The sequence below is a fragment of the Arthroderma uncinatum genome (assembly GCF_011692745.1).
Source record: "Arthroderma uncinatum strain CBS 119779 chromosome Unknown scaffold3, whole genome shotgun sequence".
Classification (NCBI taxonomy): Eukaryota; Fungi; Ascomycota; class Eurotiomycetes; order Onygenales; family Arthrodermataceae; genus Arthroderma; species Arthroderma uncinatum.
Genome location: NW_022983865.1, coordinates 2,987,140 through 3,009,246, shown reverse-complemented (window position 1 = coordinate 3,009,246; position 22,107 = coordinate 2,987,140). Strand labels below are relative to the sequence as shown.

At 48.6% G+C, this 22,107-nt stretch overlaps 8 protein-coding genes across 8 annotated transcripts; 5 read left to right on the top strand and 3 right to left on the bottom strand.

The window, feature by feature from the left end:
- Positions 1 to 368: 368 nt before the first annotated feature.
- On the bottom strand, positions 369 to 2,191 carry GIQ15_04660 (uncharacterized protein; the record flags this gene model as incomplete). The annotated part of the gene is made up of 2 exons (XM_033552077.1): positions 369 to 1,895; positions 1,955 to 2,191. 2 exons carry the CDS (start codon positions 2,189 to 2,191, stop codon positions 369 to 371), a joined length of 1,764 nt encoding a protein of 587 aa, XP_033405807.1.
- Positions 2,192 to 2,832: 641 nt separating this feature from the next.
- On the top strand, positions 2,833 to 5,640 carry GIQ15_04659 (uncharacterized protein; the record flags this gene model as incomplete). Its single annotated transcript, XM_033552076.1, has 2 exons — positions 2,833 to 3,369; positions 3,436 to 5,640. The coding sequence occupies 2 exons, from the start codon at positions 2,833 to 2,835 to the stop codon at positions 5,638 to 5,640; spliced, it is 2,742 nt and encodes a 913-aa protein (XP_033405806.1).
- A 1,124-nt stretch (positions 5,641 to 6,764) lies between these two features.
- On the bottom strand, positions 6,765 to 9,203 carry GIQ15_04658 (generic methyltransferase; the record flags this gene model as incomplete). Its single annotated transcript, XM_033552075.1, has 1 exon — positions 6,765 to 9,203. The coding sequence occupies one exon, from the start codon at positions 9,201 to 9,203 to the stop codon at positions 6,765 to 6,767; it is 2,439 nt and encodes an 812-aa protein (XP_033405805.1).
- Positions 9,204 to 10,334: 1,131 nt separating this feature from the next.
- Positions 10,335 to 11,690, top strand: GIQ15_04657 (uncharacterized protein; the record flags this gene model as incomplete). The annotated part of the gene is made up of 1 exon (XM_033552074.1): positions 10,335 to 11,690. One exon carries the CDS (start codon positions 10,335 to 10,337, stop codon positions 11,688 to 11,690), a length of 1,356 nt encoding a protein of 451 aa, XP_033405804.1.
- Positions 11,691 to 12,758: 1,068 nt separating this feature from the next.
- On the top strand, positions 12,759 to 14,280 carry GIQ15_04656 (indoleamine 2,3-dioxygenase family protein; the record flags this gene model as incomplete). Its single annotated transcript, XM_033552073.1, has 2 exons — positions 12,759 to 13,210; positions 13,269 to 14,280. 2 exons carry the CDS (start codon positions 12,759 to 12,761, stop codon positions 14,278 to 14,280), a joined length of 1,464 nt encoding a protein of 487 aa, XP_033405803.1.
- An 804-nt stretch (positions 14,281 to 15,084) lies between these two features.
- On the top strand, positions 15,085 to 16,104 carry GIQ15_04655 (uncharacterized protein; the record flags this gene model as incomplete). Its single annotated transcript, XM_033552072.1, has 1 exon — positions 15,085 to 16,104. One exon carries the CDS (start codon positions 15,085 to 15,087, stop codon positions 16,102 to 16,104), a length of 1,020 nt encoding a protein of 339 aa, XP_033405802.1.
- Positions 16,105 to 16,815: 711 nt separating this feature from the next.
- On the top strand, positions 16,816 to 18,872 carry GIQ15_04654 (uncharacterized protein; the record flags this gene model as incomplete). The annotated part of the gene is made up of 3 exons (XM_033552071.1): positions 16,816 to 16,920; positions 16,969 to 17,720; positions 17,771 to 18,872. 3 exons carry the CDS (start codon positions 16,816 to 16,818, stop codon positions 18,870 to 18,872), a joined length of 1,959 nt encoding a protein of 652 aa, XP_033405801.1.
- Positions 18,873 to 19,190: 318 nt separating this feature from the next.
- Positions 19,191 to 20,934, bottom strand: GIQ15_04653 (uncharacterized protein; the record flags this gene model as incomplete). The annotated part of the gene is made up of 3 exons (XM_033552070.1): positions 19,191 to 19,779; positions 19,834 to 20,828; positions 20,881 to 20,934. The coding sequence occupies 3 exons, from the start codon at positions 20,932 to 20,934 to the stop codon at positions 19,191 to 19,193; spliced, it is 1,638 nt and encodes a 545-aa protein (XP_033405800.1).
- Positions 20,935 to 22,107: the final 1,173 nt, after the last annotated feature.

Sequence of the window (22,107 nt, the reverse complement as noted above, 5' to 3'; positions counted from 1 at the left end):
CATTATCTCTAAATATATGAATAAATGGTACCGTTATCGAGAGGTGAGGATATTAAAATATTGCCATGGCCACTTTGACCGATGTCCACTCTCGATCTGCACGTATTCCACGAACGCAACTGTTTCCCTGAATGGTGTCCTAGTGCTTGACTGCTGGAACCTCCGCTTTCAGGATATCATCCTCAATTTACCAGGGCGGTAGCCATGCCCCAACATTTGCATAACTCGAGGGTTCAGATTCCTAGCAAGCGTTGCGAGGAAAGTATTAAAATGTTAGATCAAGTTCAGATGATAGCTTGAGCCTTGTCTAGGAGCCTTTGCACCCTAAACTCACGCAATAGAAACCATCTCTGACTTTGTCTTCAACCTTAAGTCTTCCGCTTGTTCTCCGTCATGTTTTCGATTCCCGTCTTTGTCTCTATGTGTTCCTTGCTCATATGCCGCTGTTTAATGAAAGGACTGACTAAGAGCCCAACACCCGCAACGGCAGTGTACATTATAAACATGTTCCGCATGCTATAGGCATAAGCTTCCTGTACTGCTCGATACTGTCCCGGATCCTTGAGAGTAGAGACCAACTCTACATTTGCTGCCGCATCATAGCCGGAAAAGGCATCAAGGTAGGGTTGACTGAGACCAGCGGCAGCGAGGGATGACTCCTTAGCAGCCATGCTATCCTGGAAGACAACACCGCCGAGAACGATAGATAATGATGTTGCAATGCTGCGAATAAAACCTAACGTCGACGAGGCTACCGCAACATCGGCCTGATCGACATTATTTTGAATTGCGAGCATGGGGGTTGAGAGAAGAAGGGAGAGGCCGATGCCGCCAATGATTTCAAAGCCGATGACTTTCGCAAGGGATGTGTCGATTCCGAGTAAACAATACAGCCCCGTTCCCAGAGTCAAGGAAATTGTCCCTGCCCAGATGATTTCTCGATAACGGCCTGTCTGGTGTATCAAGACCCCGACTCCCAGGTCGCAAAGCGATGCCGCTATCATCATTGGTAGTATCAAAACACCACTTTTGGTGGGTGACGCTTGCTGCACACTTTGGAAGTATAAGGGGAGGTAGTACTCTGAGCCTCTAGTTGCCATACTGTGTGTGGCTGCAACAATAATGACGGCATTATTTGACCAATCCTTAAAGATCCTGAGGTCCATTAGGGGGTATTTAGCGAGCCGCTTCTCAGCGAAGAGGAAGAAGCCAATCAACAGAGTTCCAAAGACAATCATGCAGATGACGGTTGGGCTGTTCCAGGGGAAAGTCACGCCACCGAAGTCAAGCCCGAGCAGAAGTAGAACCACTATCGTTAGGATAGAGAAGGTACCGATCCAGTCAATTGCCTTGATTCCCTCGCTGATCTTTGTGCGTGGGTTGTGCAAGTTAAGATAGAGGGTCAAGGTAATGAACGAGGCACCACAGACAGGGAGATTGATCCAGAAGCACCAACGCCAGCTTGCATACTGGGACAATGCTCCTCCAATAACGGGCCCAGTGGTGCCAGCAAGCACCCAAACGAGTGCTGTCCCGCTTATGTATAATGCACGGTGCCGCATGCTGAAGAGGTCCGCAATTATGATATGAACCAACGATATTATCCCTCCACCGGCCATACCCTGTACTGCTCGCCCAGCAATCAACATGGCAATATTTCTAGCAGCCGCTGCAATTGTGCTGCCAATGGCAAAAATGACGATTGCTCCTAGGAGACCAGGCTTGCGGCCCCAGATGTCACTGATTCTGACCCACATGGGGTTGGTTGCACACATGGACAGCAAATACGCAGCACCAATCCATGTGTAGCCAGAAGCCGAGCGTAAATCCTTAGTTATGGAAGGGATAGCCGTTGCAACGATGGTTTGATCAAGCGCCGAGAGGAAGAGGACAAGCTGGAGATGGCGTCGTTAGTCAACTAGCGTTCATGGGGCGGGTGTAGCACTTAACATACACACAGCATGAGCATAATACTAAAGACACGCAGCTTTGAACGGCTTGGAGTATTGTTTGGGTCTTCTGATACATCGAGTGATTCCACATGCGGGGAATCGTCAGAAGGGCTCTCTGTCCCCGTAGACGCTCGCTTTTGGTCAGCTATCGGCTCACGAGCGAGGACCGCTGGTTCTTCCGTAGGAGGCTTGATAGACGAAGTTTCGCCCATTTTGTGATCCGTTTTGTTGTCCACCATTTTGAAGAGTAGTTATGCTTCTATTGCAAGAGAGTCTGCGAGCGAGATTCACAGGTGCTTCTTAAGCAACACTTTGAGATGGAAAGGGGAGTGATGAAGGGGCTGGGGGCCGATCGGGCTTTCGGCAGTGGGGATGAGCGAGGCGCCTAAATTACCGTGTGTTTGTGTCTCCTATGTTTGTTGGCACTATTACGCCCTTCCCCTGACGCGCGAGCTGAGCCCGAATACAACACTCTGATAAAATTCTTGGCATGTGTCATAACCAAGCAAGACGGAACGTAAGGAAGTTGCTTGATCCGAGGTAAAATTAGAGTTAAGAGCTGACCTCCAGCTAGAGTTAAAGTCAACCCCAGACCCACTAGCTAATATATAAATGGATCCGTCTGGGCACAAAGCGGTGTATTTGATCCTTCTTCTTTTTTCATTACTAGGCGCGCATATCTACTGCTCTAATACTTTAGTTGCACGGTAAAATGTCTAATGGATCCCGTGCTGAAGGATCTGCCAAGATGTTTCTCCGACTTTGAGATACAAATGCCATGAGGAATGGCAAGCATCACAGCTATCGATAGAGAATTTAAAACGGCTTCAGGATTTCATACCATCACCTGGTAACTTCTTGGAAATACAGAGAAAAGACAATGCCGCTCATCGAGAATACGTCTTCACACGAACTAGCCAGCAAGCACTGGCAGTCCTTCTTACATGGCTTCAGGCCATGTCACTTCCCCGGCCTCTCTGATGGTCCTCCTGCCACCAAGGATGACTTTCAGGAAACAACTATCGATCTCGATGTGAATAACCAGGGCATCCAGGAATTCTGCCACAGACACCATGTCACATCCGGCAGTCTCCTCCAAACAGCTTGGGCCATCGTCATCAATTGCTACGCTGGTGTTGAGGACGTGTCCTTTGGATATTATTCGACCGAGGATGGATTTTCTTCGTCGCCTGAAATATCCAATACTACCATCATCTGCCGAACGCATATTACTGCGGAAAGTCCACTGGGCCAAACTATGGTAGAGATGAAGAGAAACTCCGACAACGCATGGGCCCATCGGGGCTACTACTCCATTTCAGATATCCAGAAACTTATAGGTCTCGAAGACCAACCGCTTTTCAACGCAGCCCTTAACGTCCAGCGTGAAGGAAAGCAGCTTAAAGGCGTGAAGAAAGTGAGTATATTTTTTTTGCTGTTGATCTATCTTACCACCATTAGATAGTTCTAACACTTTTGATAGTACGATATCTTAGCCCGAGTATTGATCAACGATGGTGCTTCCATCTCCGTATCACTCCGTACACGCACTTCCAAGTTCTCTGCCGAGCAGACAGCCGATATTGCCCATACATTCGGGAAATCCATATGCGAAAGCCTTGGAGTTCACCCTGACTCCATGGTAGGAGACTTGGATATCTTCAGCAAACGAGATCACGAGAAGGTTATGCAGTGGAACAAGCCTATACATCGCTCTGTCGATAATACTTTCCATCAACACTTCGAAGAGGTCGCGAGGGAGATGCCAGATTCTCCGGCTATTTGCTCGTGGGATGGCAACTTTACCTATCACGAACTTGATATCCTGTCATCAAAGCTAGCCAACCACCTTGCTGATTTGGGTGTTGTACAGGAGGCCCTTGTTCTTCTTTGCTTTGATAAATCTGCTTTCGCCATTGTTTCCATGTTAGGAATAATGAAGGCTGGCGGTGCCTTCGTCGCCATTGATCCTACATATCCAGCCAGCCGTATCCAGGCTATCCTCCAAGCAACCAAAGCATCCATAGTCGTGGCCGAGCCAGCGCACTGTCATCTTTTCGAGGGTATCATGGAACACGTTGTGGCGATTGATTCCAAGTTAGCCGAAAAACTTCCACTAGCGCCAAAAGTGACACGATCGCAGTCAGCTTTTTCAAATACCGCATACGTGGTTTTCACCTCTGGAAGTACCGGCTCTCCTAAGGGGGTTATGGTCGAACACCGTGCTCTTTGCACTGCCGCTCTTGGCCTAGCCACTCCAATGAGGATCAATTCAACTACAAGACACTTGAATTTTGCAGCATTTACTTTCGACCTCAGCTATGGAGACATTTTTGTTACTCTGTCTCAAGGAGCTTGTCTCTGTCTACCATCCGAGCACGAGAGAGTAAATGACCTAGCAGGCGCGATGGTACGAATGAACGTCAACTCTGCTTGTTTGATACCAAGTGTGGCTCGTATCTTCCAGCCGGATGACGTTCCAGCCCTCAAAACACTGTCACTTGGTGGAGAAGCGCTTGTGAAAGAAAACCTTGAGCTATGGGCTTCCAAGGTTGCTTTGAATAATATGTATGGTCCTTCTGAGTGCACAGTCTGGTGTTGTTCAAATATGAACTTGAAAACCGACAGTGCTGCTAATAACATCGGTCGTGGCGTTGGAGCTCTCCTATGGATCACAAGTCCAACCAACCATGACCATCTTTGTCCAGTTGGATGTATTGGTGAGCTACTTATTGAAGGCCCGGTAATGGCTAGGGGCTACATAGATCCAGAGCAGACCAAAAAATCATTTACCGAGAATCCAAGATGGGCAAAGGTGGCCCCTGGTCAGCGAAGACGGTTCTACAAAACTGGAGACTTGGTTAAATACAACCAAGACGGAACTGTCAGCTTCATTGGCCGCAAAGATACCCAAGTCAAATTCAACGGCCGGAGGATTGAGACAGGGGAAATCGAGTATCATTTGGCGTCGCACGATTTGCCTAGACAATCGATAGTCATATTGCCCTCCGCTGGCGTATATGCTAAAAAGCTAGTGGCCGTTGTGGTTTTAAAATCAAGCCCACTACTAAAGGAGTCAACAAGTGAACTGAGGGCCCTTACTGGGGCTGCGAAGGAAAAATCCGCATCGGAAGTGGCAAGGATGAAGGAGTTCCTATCAACGAGAGTTCCCTACTACATGCTCCCTCAGTTTTGGGTTGTGGTGGAAGACATTCCATTGATGATCTCTGGGAAGATGAACCGAGTACTAGCCAAGAGGTTTGTGGAGAGCCTGACGCAAGAAAGTCTCAAGGAGCAGGAAGCCAATGGGACAACTACAAACCGAGGCCTAGATGATTCTATGGAGCTCCGCCTACGAGAAATTTGGAGCGATATCCTGAACAAAAACGTTACTGATATTGGAGCTGACCAAAGTTTTGGGAGCCTTGGTGGTGATTCATTCTCAGCTATGGAAATTGTTGCTCGTTGTAAAGCGGAGGATCTTGCCCTCGCAGTGCATGATTTCCGGGACTACAGAACAATCCGCCAGTTAGTTTCCATTGTTAAAACGCGTTTGCCAGAGATCACTACAAATGGACGCGTCACCCATGATGCTTCTCGGGCTCCAGGCTACCCTACCAACGGTTGCGCAACACTACAATTCCCTCCTGTTTGGTGGGACTTACACCCGGCACTTGCTAGTTGCTAACTATATAGACTGTGAGTTGAATTACCATAAAGGGCTATCTGGCGAGAGGATGATAAAGTTAATCCTTTGTAGGAACAAGTTGTACGAGGGCTAAATAATAATCTTTACTGCGTTTTCACACCGTATATCTGCTTTTCCTGGATTAATCATTTTGTTAGTTTGAATCCGAATTTTAGCGCCGTTTACCTCGATATAACGGCAGGAGTTTAAGGTTATCTCGTTTTATGCTTGGGCTCTCTTGGTAGCTGTAGTTCATGCATATGGTACAATACATGTCCATATCTAGTAGTTTTGACGAGCCTAAGGTAATCCTTCTTGGTGCATTGTGTCTCATCTTACGCAAGCAACCAATCTATCGGTGGCCGGCCAAATACAGCTGCATTGAGGAATCCTTCGTCACCGGAATTCTTGCACCAGTAGCGCGTCCAATTGCGTGATGGGCAGACCTCCCAACCCATAGTATATGCTCTCCCTAACCACCAATGTTTTGAAAACCCCGGTGTTTCTCGCTTACACCCCAGCTTCATAGATTACCAACTAATGGTGTCTGTTACGCTACTGAACTCTCTGTTAATACACCCCGCTCACTTGCTTCCATTAGGATATATGTTGCTGAATTGAAAAAAAAAAAGTAATTTTCCCTTCACAATTTGGTATGTAACGTAATGTTACCGCTCAATAGTGCCTCTATTTTAAATTACATGCCAAGGCGGGTAAGGCTGATATGGATCCCGGTAAGGTTTTCCTGTAGATCCATCTTGACTTCTTAACGTCGGAGAAAAGAGCTGGTCCTCGCTTCTAGAGCTCGCTAAATTGCCTTCTACAGTACTCCGTATGGACCCTTCATAATATGTCTAATTAGGAAAAGGGTCAGAAATTAACTCTGAGCGATAAATTTTTTACGCCTCGGCCGTTGCCCGCTACTTTTTTTTGTCTCGTAGTTTGAGAACGATAGATAGGTACTCCATAGATCTTATCATTTCGTTATCTTCATTTAAACTAACATGACCAATAGAGACATTTATCAACGCTAGGAACGATACAGTAATCACTGACGAAAGAAATTTTATGGCTTACTATATCTGCCCTTCGCCTGTGGACTTGGGAGAATAAATAGCAAGAATTTAGGCCAAAGCTGTCATTCCGCGTTGCCAGACAGTAATCCGAGGCACAACATGCTGGAACTTCCGCTCATTGTCTCGAATCAACATGGATAAATCGCACGCACGGAGTAATTCGTACTCTGCAGGTAGCTGTCTGTTGTTGGACGAGCCATTTGAAGATGACCCAGACGCCATTGTATTGGCCAAAACCTCGTCAGAGAGAAGTATGAGCCCACCAGGACGGACAATAGCATCTGGTCCGTCTAGACGCGCTAGGAACGCGTCCAGGTTGGAAAGCCGGCTCGGCGGCGCGTTGGCCAGCAACACCACGTCGAAGTTAACAAGGTCCGTCGGAAGAGCGCAGGAGTCGGCAGCCTGGAAAGAAACGCGCTCAGGGTATGCAGCAGTATCCAGGCGGGCACACAGGTTGGTGGTGCGTCCGCCGCTGTCGAGACGCCTATATATCCTGCTTCCAGCGCGAGCCATGCTGCTGGCTGCACCAATGAAGGCCTCGCTCTGATCGACACCGATGACGCTATCGAAATACTTACTCAGTGCGAAAGACGTTCCGCCGACGGCACATCCAACATCAAGGGCAGAGCCGAGCTGTAGGCCTTGAGCTCGTGCTGTGTCAACGAGTAGCTCGACTACACGGTTTACATAGTTGTGGGAGAGGCTCAACCCAGCCGTATCTGGTACAGCTGGCCCAAGTGTCTCGGCAAGAGTGCCATAATGTAAGAGCATGCGTTGATCAAGCTCGCGGCGGGTATCATTATCAACCTCAACCTCAGTTGCGGTCGCGTTACGATTTTCGACCTTTGGAGGTTTATCAATCTTGCTACCAGCGGAGAGGGCAAGACGGATACCAGAGTGTTGCAAAAAGTGAGGTCGGAACGGGATCCTGCCCCAAATACTGGCCTCGTCACCAGTACTGACGAAGGCACCGCCCAGCAAGAGTTGGTGCTCGCCCCCGTAGAAGGGGGTGCTGAAGTCTTCATAGTATGGGTGTACCGCGAACCCAGGTAGCGGGCTAAATTCATCCTCGCACCACTGCCAAACGTTGCCGAAGACGTCTCCGAAACCGAGAGCGGTCGGGGGAGACGCATCTGTTGGCGTCTCAGAGCCAAATGCAAGACTCAGATTCACACCTTTGCGAGCAAGTTCGTGGCCACTATGGCACATAACTGGGTCGTCCTTGGGGCCAGGGTTCTCTGGCAGCGGGTTCCGCATACGGTGATGCTCGACTTCGGTGATGAGTCTGTACGAACGGCCGCTGCGCTTGCTGCGCCAGGTACAGTATGCCTTGGCCTCGTGGTAGTTAACACAAACGGGCCAGTCCCAGGGCATGGTCACCTCCTCGAAGATAGTACGCAGGCGATAGGTGTGTAACCCGGCTGGGCCATCGCGCACCCAGAAACGGGGGTGCTTCGTGTTATTTAGGCGTCGCTGGCCCCATCCGCTTTCAGACCAGTACAACTGCTCTCGATAGCCGCCATCAGCTACAAAGTCATAGAACTCGCCGTTGCTGATCAGGTAACGGCTAGCCTCAAAGGCATCAACGTTGACACGTTGGTGGCCGTACTCGTTGTCCCATCCAAAGGACGGGAAGTCGTTAGGCTTCCCCATCACCACCTCGCCAGCCGGCACGCTGATCATATCATTGTCAGGTACCAGTCGCTCCTCCTGCGAGGTACGGGCCGACGTCGTTGGTGCAGGCCAGGCTGGATGGCGTGAGACCAGGTCGACGGGCATCTCTCGGATCAGAACCGAGCTGGTGTCTAGGTGGATGCCATCGTGTTCAAGCCCGAGTACTATAGCCCAGGCCCTGTCGTCCATGTTGACAGGTCGACCCAGCTCAGCCGCAAACTTAGTGCTGGTGATGACATCGCAGACAACCTTATACGCCTGGGCTCTATAGTTGTGTACTTCATCGAGCTCCGGCCACTCGGTCTCATCCGTCGACAGGTCGTCCCAAGAGTTTTCGTCTACGCCGACCTCGAGCAGGGCTTCGAAGTGGGCATTTATGGGGCTGTCGACAAGCCCAGCGACCCTCAGCTTGTTGATATACACGGCCGCGGTGTGCCCATAGTAAAAGATGAGCGGGTGTCGCAGCTTATGGTCCGGTTGGCGGTAGAAGGCCGTCCTCGTTCGCAGGCCCGCAAACAGCGTCTCATAGAGGGTCCACGAATTGTCGAAATAGTCCAGCACTTCGGCATGGCCACATGTTGCCAAGTTCGGGAGCGGGAGCGAGGCGATTACTCCGGCCTCGTTTACTCCAGGGCACACCCCTGGCTGTGGCGCCTTGCCAGTGAACCACCTGTCCTGGCGGAACAAACTGTGTGGCGCTGTCTTTGCGTTTACCGTTACCTGGCGCTCCCATTTAGCACCAGCCACGGCATCAACATTGGCAACGTTGGCACTGGCGACATTCTCAACAATCATATCGGCTGCCGGTGGCATGTTTGGCTATCACTAACGTTACGCCTCTAATCGTTGAAACAATGGAAGAATACAAAAGGTAAAATATGACGTCTTTTGCCTGGTATGGCGATATAAAATGAGGTACTTATCAACTTTATTATACCATCTCTAAGATTTATCTAATTCTTATATAGCCGACTTGTGTTCGACACGTTCTCACCCGAACTGGTGAGATGTATACCCCCAGACCTTGGCGATTCGAATGTCAACCATCCTATTTCCCAGCTGTGCCCCCTGTACCAGACTGGAGGCCCTGCGGGAAGCGGTGGGAATGAGGGAGCACAAAGCCACAGGGGCTGACGGGGAAATAGATTCAAACCCGCCGATTGGCCAATTGAGGTCTTGACCATGAGGGGTGAAGTATCTGCTACCCGCAAGATCTTTGAGATTCAAAGTGGCTAGCTGAAGATATTGATGTATATGTATGAAGATCGTGAACTCTGACTAACTTTATGTGTTGTCTCCATTGCAGGGTTTGCGATATCCTATCTTGCAATACCCTTCGGGTATAAGGTAAGTAGGGTGGCTGGCTGAAGGGCCGCCTATGCACGAAAATTGTGCATCCATGGCCTAGGTTCATGCGTTGTCTTTGTTGATGCAGGGCTCATAATCTACTCTTCAACACCATTCCAATGTTGCACGGAGCAAGGTGGCTGGCTATGGCCTCTCCGGCCTTCTAGATATGCCCCATGTTCCGGGAGAGGTTGCATTAAGTACAAAACACAAACACCGCTCGAAACGGCCTCTCGAAGAATGCGATAGATGCAGACATTCCGGGCCTCCAGGTCACCAAAACGTCATCATTGACTCGGATCGTTGTTCCGCATATTTGCGTTCGTCCGAGGTGCATTGCGTCTCATTTATTCTCTTGGTCATCACCGCAGCCCCCTGGAAACGCTGCAGCTGTCCTGTACAACATCCTCCCGCCCATCCTTGCATTAGATAAACCAAGTCTCAGTCTTATCTAGCAGGTTCATATTATATATTGAATTGGTTCAATCTTACTTACACAGGTATAGCGGGCAGTAAGTCGGTTTACAGCATACCTTTGATACCTTGATCTGCCTCTCCGTGCAGTTCGTACTCGTTAGACGACCACCTACCTGCGCCATGGCTCCCCACGCGAACAAACCTACGACCAGTATCGAAGCGAACTCTACATCCGTCACTGAGGGGTCAACGGCTCTTCATGCCTTCCTAGCTCTTCATCCCGGCATCTCCTTTCTCCGTTGCCAGTGGCAGGATTATTCGGGCGTCGTGAGAGCGCGCATTGTCCCAATCGAGCATGCAATATCGATCGCTGCTGAAAAGAGGCAGCTGCATGTACCGGCTTGTGCATTTCAACTGACCGTGAGTAACGACAATACTCCTACGATGGACCCGAGGGGAAACCATAGGCTGGTTCCAGACTGGACCTCCTTGTACACGCAACATGGCTTGGACCCCGACTATGCCACCGTCATGTGCCGCGTCGTTGAATTTCTTCCGACGCCGCCTGAGCCAAACTGGAACTACTGCCCTCGTACCGCTCTACAGACGGTGGTTGCGAAGGCAGAGAAGCTGCTTAACGTGCATTTCCTCGTTGGGTTTGAAGTCGAATTCCAGGTCTTGAAACTCTCGGCCGATGGGACACTGGGACCTCACAGCACTGGCCTGGGTCGCTGTGCTATATCCGGACTCCGCGATCCATGTTTCCCCCATGTCAAGGAGATCGTTAAGATACTGCTAGACGCCGGTGTGGGCGTCGGCGCCTTTCAAACGGAGGGAGACCGAGGGCAGTACGAAATCGCCCTCGAGCCTCAGTCTCCCATTCGCGCCGTGGACGAACTGATCCTAGCCCACGATATCATCAAGTCCTTCTTTGCCCGGCATGGACTGGTAGCCACCATGGCGCCGAGGCCGGTGGTGTCGGACAAACAGGCTGCAGGTCAACACACCCACATCTCACTCAACCCACCCAAAAATGAAGCCTCGTTCCTGGCAGGCATGCTCCGTAGGCTTCCTGAGCTATGTTCCTTTTTTCTCCCGTATGACTTGTCGTACGAGCGTGTGCAGCCATACCTTGCGGGACATATTGTGGCATGGGGATCTGAGAACCGCGCAGTCCCAATACGTCAGATAAAGACTGGTCACTGGGAGTTGCGTTGTGTGGACGCTACAGCTAATATGTACCTTGCTCTAGCGGCCGTAATAAGTGCTGGTACAATGGGATGCATCAACGAGGAGCCGTTACTGTGGCCGGACACGGGTTTAATCGCAGAACACTTTCCTACGGCTGGTACAGAACCTTTCCCTAAGAGCGTTGCAGCGGCCCTGGAGCGGTTAGAAAAGACCTCTGATAGCTTCCAAGAATTCATGGAGAGCCAGATTGTCCGGCACTATATTGTTGTCAAAAGATTTGAGGCGTCTCTTCTCCGGGATAGGTCTCCCGAGGCAAATCGACAGATGCTAAATGAGATTTTCTAGCTTTCTAGCCTGTTTATCCTCGAGACAAAATATACTTATGGGTCCACCAATCCAAACACACTTTAGTCTAGTTAACTGTAACTATATTTAGCTCAGACTTAAAAATGTAGAAGATAGAGTGCCCTTGTATCCGCTTTCTCAACTGTATATATCTAGCTATAGTACTCCATCTCTAGGCTGTATAAAGAGTAACCGGTGAATAAAAACGTCCTTATCTCAAGGGTGGTACAGGCTCGAGCTCAAGCAGGGTTATAAATTTTAGACGGGACTGGCCCGCTATTTGGTATGAAACCAAGAACTATCCCACCGATCCACGTAATCCTGACCGTGACAACACATGCAGAAGTGGAAGAGGAACCAGAAAATGGTCGTTCCGATGTGAGTCCGGAAGCAAAAGCTTGACACATAGTACACGGTTGATCCCCGGGCCATATGGATTTTGTTCCGACCAAGGCGAGATGCACGTCTATCCAGATGTCGCTCTTGCATAATATTTTATTTGATATTGTGCATACAATTCATCGCTACCCCACGCCTATTAAAAGGGCATCCAGTTTCACTCAAGCGTGCTCATATTTTCTTTCATGGTGGCTTATTTTGTTACACTTGGGGAGCGCCTTACCTTGCACTGCGGATTCTATCCACGGCCAGCTAGTTTCCTCAAAACCCTGTCACCCTGCATTGACTTTATCACACAGGTTGTGCCTGTGTCTTGATGGCAAAATATACCCCGCGGAGACGGCTACTATTCATGGAATTATCCGGGCGTCAACAGGGTAGCCTCTCGTCAACAGATCCCAAATAATGAGTCCCCTGTGTGGGTCAGACAAGATATCTTGATCACTGACACCGGGTGAGTGGAGTTTCACGGCCATCGAGGTCTTGGTGATAAAGAGTGGAAAAAAGAAATTCATGCAAAGCCACGTAGCTCGACTGGTATGGGCGGATTTCGAGGGGTAGGTAGACGTATAAGACAGCTTGTCACCTTCGTTCTACCGCGAAGGTACCTTGATTTAACGTTGGCCTTAATTCGCCCTTTTGCCTAACTTAACACCGCCCATCTTTGCAATGAAGGCTGTCGGCTCTTCCGCCCGATGCGAGGTCGTCGAGGATGACTCTCGTCTGGGAGATGTCTCGCTCCACCCATTCCTGGTTTCTACCGCCAGAGGCTTTCTTCCACTTAGAGACCCTCTTGTTACCTTGCCCAAGGAATTCGATACTTTAGAATCGCTCCTACAGCGTATGCCCATAAAGACCACCTCAGGTGAACCAGGTCTTCTCGCTGAGGGGAAGCTCGGGGATGTTGTCGATAAGGAATTTCCGGACCTCACTGCACATATCGATGTATACAAAGAGAACCTCCATGTAATAACCGCACTGTATCGAGATTATTCTTTTCTCGCAGAGGGATACCTCCTAGAGCCATGTCATAGACAGTTTATGGAGAGTAGCGACTATGGGACTGGGCGACCAATTTTGCCCAAGCAGATCTCACGTCCATTTGTCAGATGTGCAGAGATGTAAGTTCCTTCACCTACAAATAAAATTAATGTAGTCGCGAGAGCTAACGATCATTAGCGCTGGTTTTAAACCGTACCTCGAATTCAGCTCGTATGTCTTGCTCAATTACCGATTGGAGAATCCTGCCGCGGGCCTTGAATTTTCCAACTTGCGTCTTATCCGAGCGTTCGAGCATGGCCTTGATCCCGCTTCATCCGAATCTGGATTTATCCTGGTACATCTCACCATGGTCAAGAACTCCGGCCCACTTGTTCAAGGTGTTTTGAAGGCCTTCGAGGCTGCATCACAGGCAACAACTCCTTGTGGCACCAGTGAACAGCGCAGGTCACTTAACGATGGGTTGTCAACGCTTGTGGACGCACTGGCAAACTTGAACTCCCTTATGAAGATTATATATCAGAAGTCGAAGCCGACCGAGTATAATAACTTTCGGACTTTCATGTTTGGCATTACCTCTAATTCCATGTTTCCCGACGGTGTCATCTATGATGGATGTAATGACAACAAGCCCATGTTTTTCCGGGGTGAGACTGGAGCCAATGACGCCATGGTACCTCTCATGGACAATTTCCTCCAAATCCCTATGCCAGACACACCACTTACGGTAATCCTTGATGAATTCTCCGAGTACCGTTCCGACAAACACAAAGATTTTCTCACCTTTATCAAAGACCGCGGCTTAGAGCTAGAAATTAAGAAGTTCGCTCTTGGCCAACTTGGCGCCGCAAGCTCCGAAGAGGCCAGTGATGCCCTGCGAGAGTCCCGTGGTCTATGGCTCCAAATTCTCGATCAGGTGCGGGAATTCCGCTGGCGCCACTGGGGTTTGGTAAAGGAGTACATCCTTAAACGCTCAGATCATCCTACAGCGACAGGTGGTAGCCCAATCGTAACATGGCTGCCGAATCAACTGGAGGCTGTGCTTGATGATATGATTCAGGTACACGCTGCGGCGTTAAAAGACGACCCGAGAGGCTTGGGGAAAACTTGCAATAACATCATGGAAGTCGTCCTGAGGCAAAAAGAAATGCTGAAAAAGGAGGTCGAAAAGTACTGTGCCGAACGAGGCTGAACAGTCCAGCCAAATATAGGCATGCAAAGCTGCGTAATAGGGTGTTACATTTGCACAAAACCGCACCTAATATGGCTGTTAGCAGGTAACCTAAAGTACATCCAGGCGAGGCTGATGTACTTTAGAAGGTTCAGACGAAAAGTTAATCTAGACGAAAAACTCATCAATTCCTCCGACGTTTTAACATCCGGTAAAGAGAATAGTTTGAGTTGACTCGCATATTATATTGCTGGTATAGACTGCCGCTGGTGCAACCCTGATTTTTACTTCCCATGGTATAACCCTTTGAACGACTCTTTCTCCGAGACTAGTCGGTCGTATTCACTTTTTCAAAGGCTCCACTTGTATTTGAACTGATATGAAGCTTTTATCTTCCGCGGTCAAGCTATGCCAGGGGTCCATACTAGCTCCGAGTATGCAAAATGTCAGGTCGGTATCGTTCTAGACAATACAGTTAGAAATTTGAGAGTATCATCCTACACTAAACCTCTAGCGGTGAGAAATCGTAGGATTCGTGTATTCCTTCACTTCAGATCTTCAGCTATACCTGGACGTTGCATCAAGTTAACCGAATTTGTTCGGAGGCAGGATTAATCTATTTTTTGATCTGGTTATTCTCGGCAGTGTTGGTCTTGTTCGACGAGTTGGTCCTGGCATTGGGTCTTCAACAGAGGAGAAGGTAAACAATCAAAGTTTACTCTTTGCTCTTCCCCTCATATATCACTCCTAACGAATACACAAAAGGAGTGTACGCTGAAATCCCCTTCAAATTGTTCCACTTGACGCAAATCGGCGAACGGCACTATGAGCACCAACAACCAAGAGTCCACTAGGCTTTTGCCCTCTGCAAAGCTCCAATGCCAGCCAGAAGACTTCCATTTGAGGATACCATCTACCATAGCCCGCGGCAGTCAAATCATAGCAAATGTTGTCACTGTCTCACTGAGCTTAGGCGATGCCATAGGCCGAGGAGAATGTGTGCCTTCCGAGAGATACGGTGAATCGGTGGAGAGCGTCCTCACTACCATCAGGAATGTCGCACCTCAGATCGAGAAGAACCCAGACCGAACATACCTACAGAGCCTTCTACCTTCAGGCGCAGCCCGCAATGCCATTGACTGTGCACTTTGGGATCTCGAGGCCAAACACACGGGAATTCCAGCTTTCAAGCGGGCTGGCCTCTCCACGCCTAAACCCGCCACGACAGCCTTTACCATCTTCCTCGACACCCCAGACGCCATGGCTGCTAGTGCCGCGAGGGAAGCAACGCGACCACTCCTCAAGGTCAAATTTGGCGGCAAGGATGATGAAGCAAGACTTCGAGCAGTGCGAGCTGCGGCACCAAACGCAACTCTCATCGTCGATGCCAACGAGTCTTGGGATGTTAAAGATATGCCTGCGTTAATGGCTATCTGCGTTGACGTAGGCGTCAAGATGGTTGAGCAGCCTCTCCCGGTTGGTGCTGATGATGCGTTACGTGGCTTCAAACATCAGATTCCCATATACGCCGACGAGAGTGTACATGACCGTAAAGGCTTTGCGGAGCTACGCGATCGATATGACGGAGTGAATCTCAAGCTCGACAAGACAGGTGGCCTGACTGAGGCCCTGGAACTTGTCAAGGAGGCGAAGACATTGGGATTCGGCATCATGGTGGGTTGTAGAGCTTGTAGCTCGCTTGCCATCGCGCCATCTTTACTCCTCGCTGAGTTTTGCGACTATGTTGATCTTGACGGCGTCCTGCCGCTTGTAAGTGACCGGAAGGATGGTTTAGTGTATGAAGGATCGATAATCAACCCTGCCATCGCGGCACTCTGGGGTTAGCTGGGACCGCAACTCGAAGGATCTCATCGTGTCGTTCAGCCCAGGATTAAGCAAAGCGAAACACAAAATCAACAGGGGTCAGGCGTTGCTTCTCGAATTTGCCAAATCCTCGGGATTGTGCGTGTGAAGGCTCTGACTTCCTTGATGTAATTGTGTATTTAGATGAATATATTTTGTCAGTGACGTGAAGTTTTTTTGCAGCGTAGCTACCCCTACCTAAGTTAGTATGCTTAGTCATCAAACCCATGATTTTGATCCTCGACATCAGCCTCATTTGATCACGATACCGCCATATTCCCGCTCCACGGCCATGGATACAGAGCTGAATAGGTTGGGGACACAATCATGCATGAATACAGCTGACTCGATCGGAGACACAATAATGTTCAAGTGCATTGGAAATAACCGTGTCTGCCGGACCCTTGGCCTTTTGGCCGATGGCAATGGCAAGGATTTCAATCTTGCTTTGCTGGATAGCCCGCATAACCGGGTATTATAAGGACGGCGAAGTTAATTTGCATACCCTGAGTCAGTCCATACAAGTTACGTATGCTAGATGGATGTCTGGGGCCTCTGGCTTCTATGTACTAGCCTTATCCCCCACCATAGTATTTTCGCCATCAGAGTCGACTTATATTTCCCAGATACCCTACCCTCATTGCCGGCAGCCACCATCATACACTGCTAAAGAAAATTTACGTCGAATCAAGAATGACATCCGCCCGGAAAATCGCGCCTTATGGCACATGGACAAGCCCGATCACTCCGTCGGTTGCATGTGCTGGAGTGGTAACATTTGCAGAACTGATGGTCAATGTAAGGAACATTCCACACTAATCAGGCACTTATCTAACAACTTTCTAGCCTAAGACCAATGACGTATATGTTGTTGAAAATCGACCAGCAGAAGACGGTCGTGGTGTCATCGTCCGTGTCAATGGAGAAGCAAGCGTAGATGTACTGCCCAAGGAATTCAATGTTCGGGCAAAAATTCACACATACGGGGGCGGTGCAGCGTCGATGTACCCAGACGGTCGTATCATTTTCACGGACGCAAACTCAGCTGGTGTTTTCTTTCTGTCTCCTGATGGGGACGTAGAAGAAATCTTAACCGGAAGTGAAGCTTCTAAGATCTATTACGGCGACTTTAATAGCTCGCCCGCCCATCCAGGGTTGATTCTCGCTATACAAGAGCTTCATCGCGAGGATGGCGAAGTGGTGAATACCATTGCCGCTATTGATATTAAAACTAGAACTAGTAAAGTTATAGTTGAAGGTGCAGACTTCTACTCTCACCCGAAGTTCAGCCCTGACGGGAAAAACATTTCCTGGATGCAATGGGACCATCCCAATATGCCATGGACTGGAAGCCAAGCTTACGTTGCGGACTGGGCCGAAGGAAAAGTCATCAATGCAGTTCATGTGGCCGGAAAGTCTCTCACGTCCTCTGTCTGCCAACCGAGATGGAGCCCCGATGGAGCCCTGTGGTTTGTTGACGAGCCAGAAGGTATCTGGCAGGTGTATCGTTACCCCTTAGCTTCAAAGACTGTCGAGTATGTTCATATCAAAGGATATGAGAAAGTCGAAATGGGGAAAGCGGAATGGTTTCTTGGGACGTAAGTACCGACTTCCCTCTGAGTTCATGGCTTAAGCTGATCTGTGATAGTTCTACATATGGGTTCTTGGACCAAAATACTCTCGTGATTGCGAATACTAAAGCAGGAGTTACTGGAATCATCACGTATGACATTGCTACAGACTTTGTAACAGAACTGCCACTCGATCTCATTCACGTGGAATTCAACGGCATTCAATGCATCTCCCCTACTTCTTTCGTTGTAACAGGCGGTACAACCAAATCACCTTCGGCTGTGTACCTTGTCGACATTACCAAGCCTGAAGAAAAGCAAGTCCTGAAAAGCTCGGCAACAATCGATATACCCGTCGAAATATTATCTCCCGCGCAAGCGATCACCTTTCCTCGAACTCATGGGAACGATCTTTCCAGGCCTTCACACACAATCTTTGTGCCTCCGCATAACCCCTCATATGAAGCACCGACTGGCTCGTTACCTCCTCTCATCATCCATATCCACGGCGGACCAACCGCGCATGTTCCGCTTACCCTCTCGTTGGAAGCACAATACTTCACCTCGCGCGGATATGCATACACGTGCGTTAACTACGCCGGCTCGACTGGTTTCGGACGTGCATATCGCGACGATTTGAATTATAGCTGGGGTATCAGAGAAATTGAGGACACGCTCTCTTGTATCGACTATCTCGCATCACAGAATCTCATCGACCGAAACCACGTGGCGATTAGAGGAGGAAGTTCAGGCGGCTATACAGTTCTCCAAGCCCTTGTAACTCATCCCCGTGCATTCGCCGCAGGCTGCTCTCTTTTCGGCGTAGGAAACCTGAAGAGACTCGTCGAGATGACGCATAAATTTGAATCGCGTTATGTGTTGAATCTGCTCTTTCCTTCGGATACCTCTGAGAAGAGAAAGGAAGAGATATACAGAGAAAGAAGTCCCTGTTTCCATGCAGAGAAGATTGAGACCCCGGTAGTGTTATTCCAGGGATCTGAGGATCCTGTTGTTCCGTTGCAACAGGCAGTTGAGATGGAGAAAGTAATGAACGAAGGCGGAAAGGATGTTACGCTGATTATTTTTGAGGGCGAGGGGCACGGATTTAAGAAAGAGGAAAATCTAAAGAGGCGAATTGAAGACGAAGAGTCTCTCTATAAGAGGACATTGATTGCTTGAGGTATAAATTATCATCTCTAAATCTAAATCTACTACCATGGTGCTGTCCGACTCTCTAAATCACTACCTCAATCACCTTTTGGTCCCATCTTTAGTTTCATAGGTATGAATATTACCCCGCCATTGTTCTAGTTACTACCCCTCACTCTATTCCATTTTTACAAATTTTTGAGCCTTGGCTTCGCCTGTTCAAGATTATACTTCTTGAAGTATGAGTTACAGTCTTCGTTCGAAAGGTGAGATGCAAGAAAGAGAAGACTGAAAGTCTAATTACTAACAAGTTGGAACCGTGTAAGATTAGGGTCTAAGTCTATCTACCTATTCTGCCTTATATTCAACTCCCGAAGAGATACTAAGACGTTTGGTTGATCCAGGCAGGACTGGGCAATGAATCAAGTTACGTCGCTGTACCTTTCCTGCGAAGCTTCGTGGGAGGTCGTTGGTAAAGATCACACCACCTATTGGGACACAATGCTTGGGCAACTTCGACGCAGCATAATCCACCAATTCTTGGGCTGTGATCGATGCACCGTCCTTCACGATTATATAGGCGATAATCTCGAGGTCGAGTTCGTCATCCCGGGCCACGACCGACGTGATGGCAGCTTTTTTGATGGAGGGATGTGTCATTAGTACCTCGTCAACATCGACAGGGAGTACCGTCTCTGTCCCGATCTTGATGAGCTCATGGTAGCGGGCATGTAGGACTAGTTGTCCGTTGGCTGGATCCACAAATCCCTTATCCCCAGTCTTTAACCAAGGCCCACGCCCATCCACGTCTGGCAGAAATGCCTCCTTAGTTGCAGTCGGATTATTACAAAATCCTGACATCATCTCTGGTGAGCGGATAACAATTTCGCCGGGAGTATCGAGGCTAAGCTCCTTCCCTGTTTCGATATCAACGATCCTATATGGTCGAGTAAGTTTCTATCCCATTAGGATTTCTTAGAGTTGTACTTACTTTAATTCAACTTTCGGCGTAAGAACACCAGTATAACCTAGCTCCCAAGGAGCATCAATAGGTGTCATGGTAACAATGCCAGCCTCGGTGCTCCCATAGCCAGTCCTCAAACGAGTATGACTAGGCAAAAGTGCGGAAAACTCCTCTACTGAGACTTTCCGAGAAAAGGTTCCTCCCACCAAAACAGTGCTGAGGGTTTGGAGGGCATCCGCAGGTCGGAGCCCGGATTTGACAGTCTCTGTAATGCTCTCCATCAATGCTGGCGACAATTGAATCTGGCTGATACTGAAAGCTTTCATCCTGTCCAGGAGTGACGGTGCATCGACAACGGAAGTAAGAGCCATGGGCAATCCACCTGCACAAGCTCGGTTGCACATATTGAGACTGCTGACATGGGAAAGGCCGATGTTCTGAAGCCATGCTGTATCGCGGGGATCTGGGGCAAAGAGGGCTGCATCCAGTCTCGCCAATTGAGCAGCGTGGGAGATTTCGATAGCCTTAATAGACCCAGTCGTGCCACTACCGAATGATCGCACGCATATCAGTTTCTTAGGGTCTTTGCCTTCGTAAGGGTTTTTGAATCTACTCTCTTCGGCGCTCAACAAGTTGCTGAATTTTGGTAGACGGCCAGAATATGGCTCCAACCCTGGTGGGTCGAATACCAGAATTCTGGTTTTATCCAGTTTCCAGTTCGGAGCGGCTAGCAAAATGTCCTCCAAGAATTCGACGCTGACGAAGAGCCAGCTCACCTGTGCCGCCTCAATATAGAGGCCTAGCTGGTCAAGTGAAGTTGTCGGTAGAGGAGCAAAAATTCCACCCGCAGCAATCACGCCATCTCCAAGCACATAATAATAAATTTCATTAACACTGAGCAGCCCGACGCCATCCCCTTCAGCGAGTCCAGCATCTCGCAGGCCAACGGCTATTCGTTTAACCGTAGATACATACTCCAGCCACGAAATTGATCGATTTTCTCGATCAGCGTCGATTAATACCTGTGTCGAGGTTAGGCTAACGATGAAATGGATTAAGATTCGTGGACCTTACCGCAGATTTGGGGTCCTTTGGTGGACTAGAAAGCATACGCGTAGTATAATCCATTTTGGGTAGGTAATGGGGACTTATTTCGTAATGAGAAGACTGACAATAGAAATTGAGTAGGATTCTGAAGGCCGATGTAGTGTTGTTGCAAGGCGGCAAATATATATATTTGGACGTGCTTCCTAGATAAAGCCACCCTCAGGGCCGGATAGGAATCCTAGAGTAGTTCTCACAGTATGGCCCAATAGACCGCTAAATTACTGTATGAAGGAATAAATTTATCATCGTGTTAGCCCCGTACTATACCTAGGTAACATTAGGTAACATGGAAAAGAATAAGTACAGATCCTTTCAGTATAGTACGTATCAAACTTTCTAGCTTCTTAGCTTAGGCTATTACGCCGGGTTACGATAATAGAGAGGCTGAAGCTGAGAGACATTTGATAAAGGATCGGAGAAGATTTAAAATGCTATTCTATAGGCAAAACGTATAGTGAAAATTCCTCCAGCATATGTCTGTACGTGGTACAGCTGCACAGTCACATTGGAAGCCCTTCAGCCGACATGTGTGTGCACAAGCAATTGGATATGTTTTGACTATAATCCTACAAAATCTACTATTATCATTCCCATGATCCCATCACGCCATTCTCCGGAACCATTATAGCCTTCCCTGCTATATAATTTTTAAGGTTAATATGCATCCTCCTGAAGAAATATGTTACATGGCAGGGGGCCAAGAGCTAACATGGCTATTGTTGATATGCACTTTGTAAATAGGTATCAGGGAATGTACATGGAGTCCACACTTCATTAGTATGGGTTAATAATAACCTTTACCAGGGCAATCCTTCCACTTGAAGATCTAACATTTTGCAAACTGATACCTGTTTGGGTAATGTGTTTGAATTAGATTACACCTAACGATGGTCAACGTAAGATCCCTGCCAGAGTAAATTACGAGGATTTAGGGACAGGACCGAAGCATGACACAATTATTGTATCGCCGTTACTCCGTAAGGTTGTATACGGTATCTTTTAGTTTGATGTTAGATATATTACCAGATTTTAGCTACATCGGAGGACCTAAAAATCCTGCAGATTATCCTAGCCTGAGGGAATCCATACCAGACACTAGGCGGTCGGCAGGTCAAGCGCTCGAAACTTACGCCAAGAAAAGACAAGGTTTCTCCACGCGGATATATGAGCTTATTTCAACTCGGTTAAAGTTAG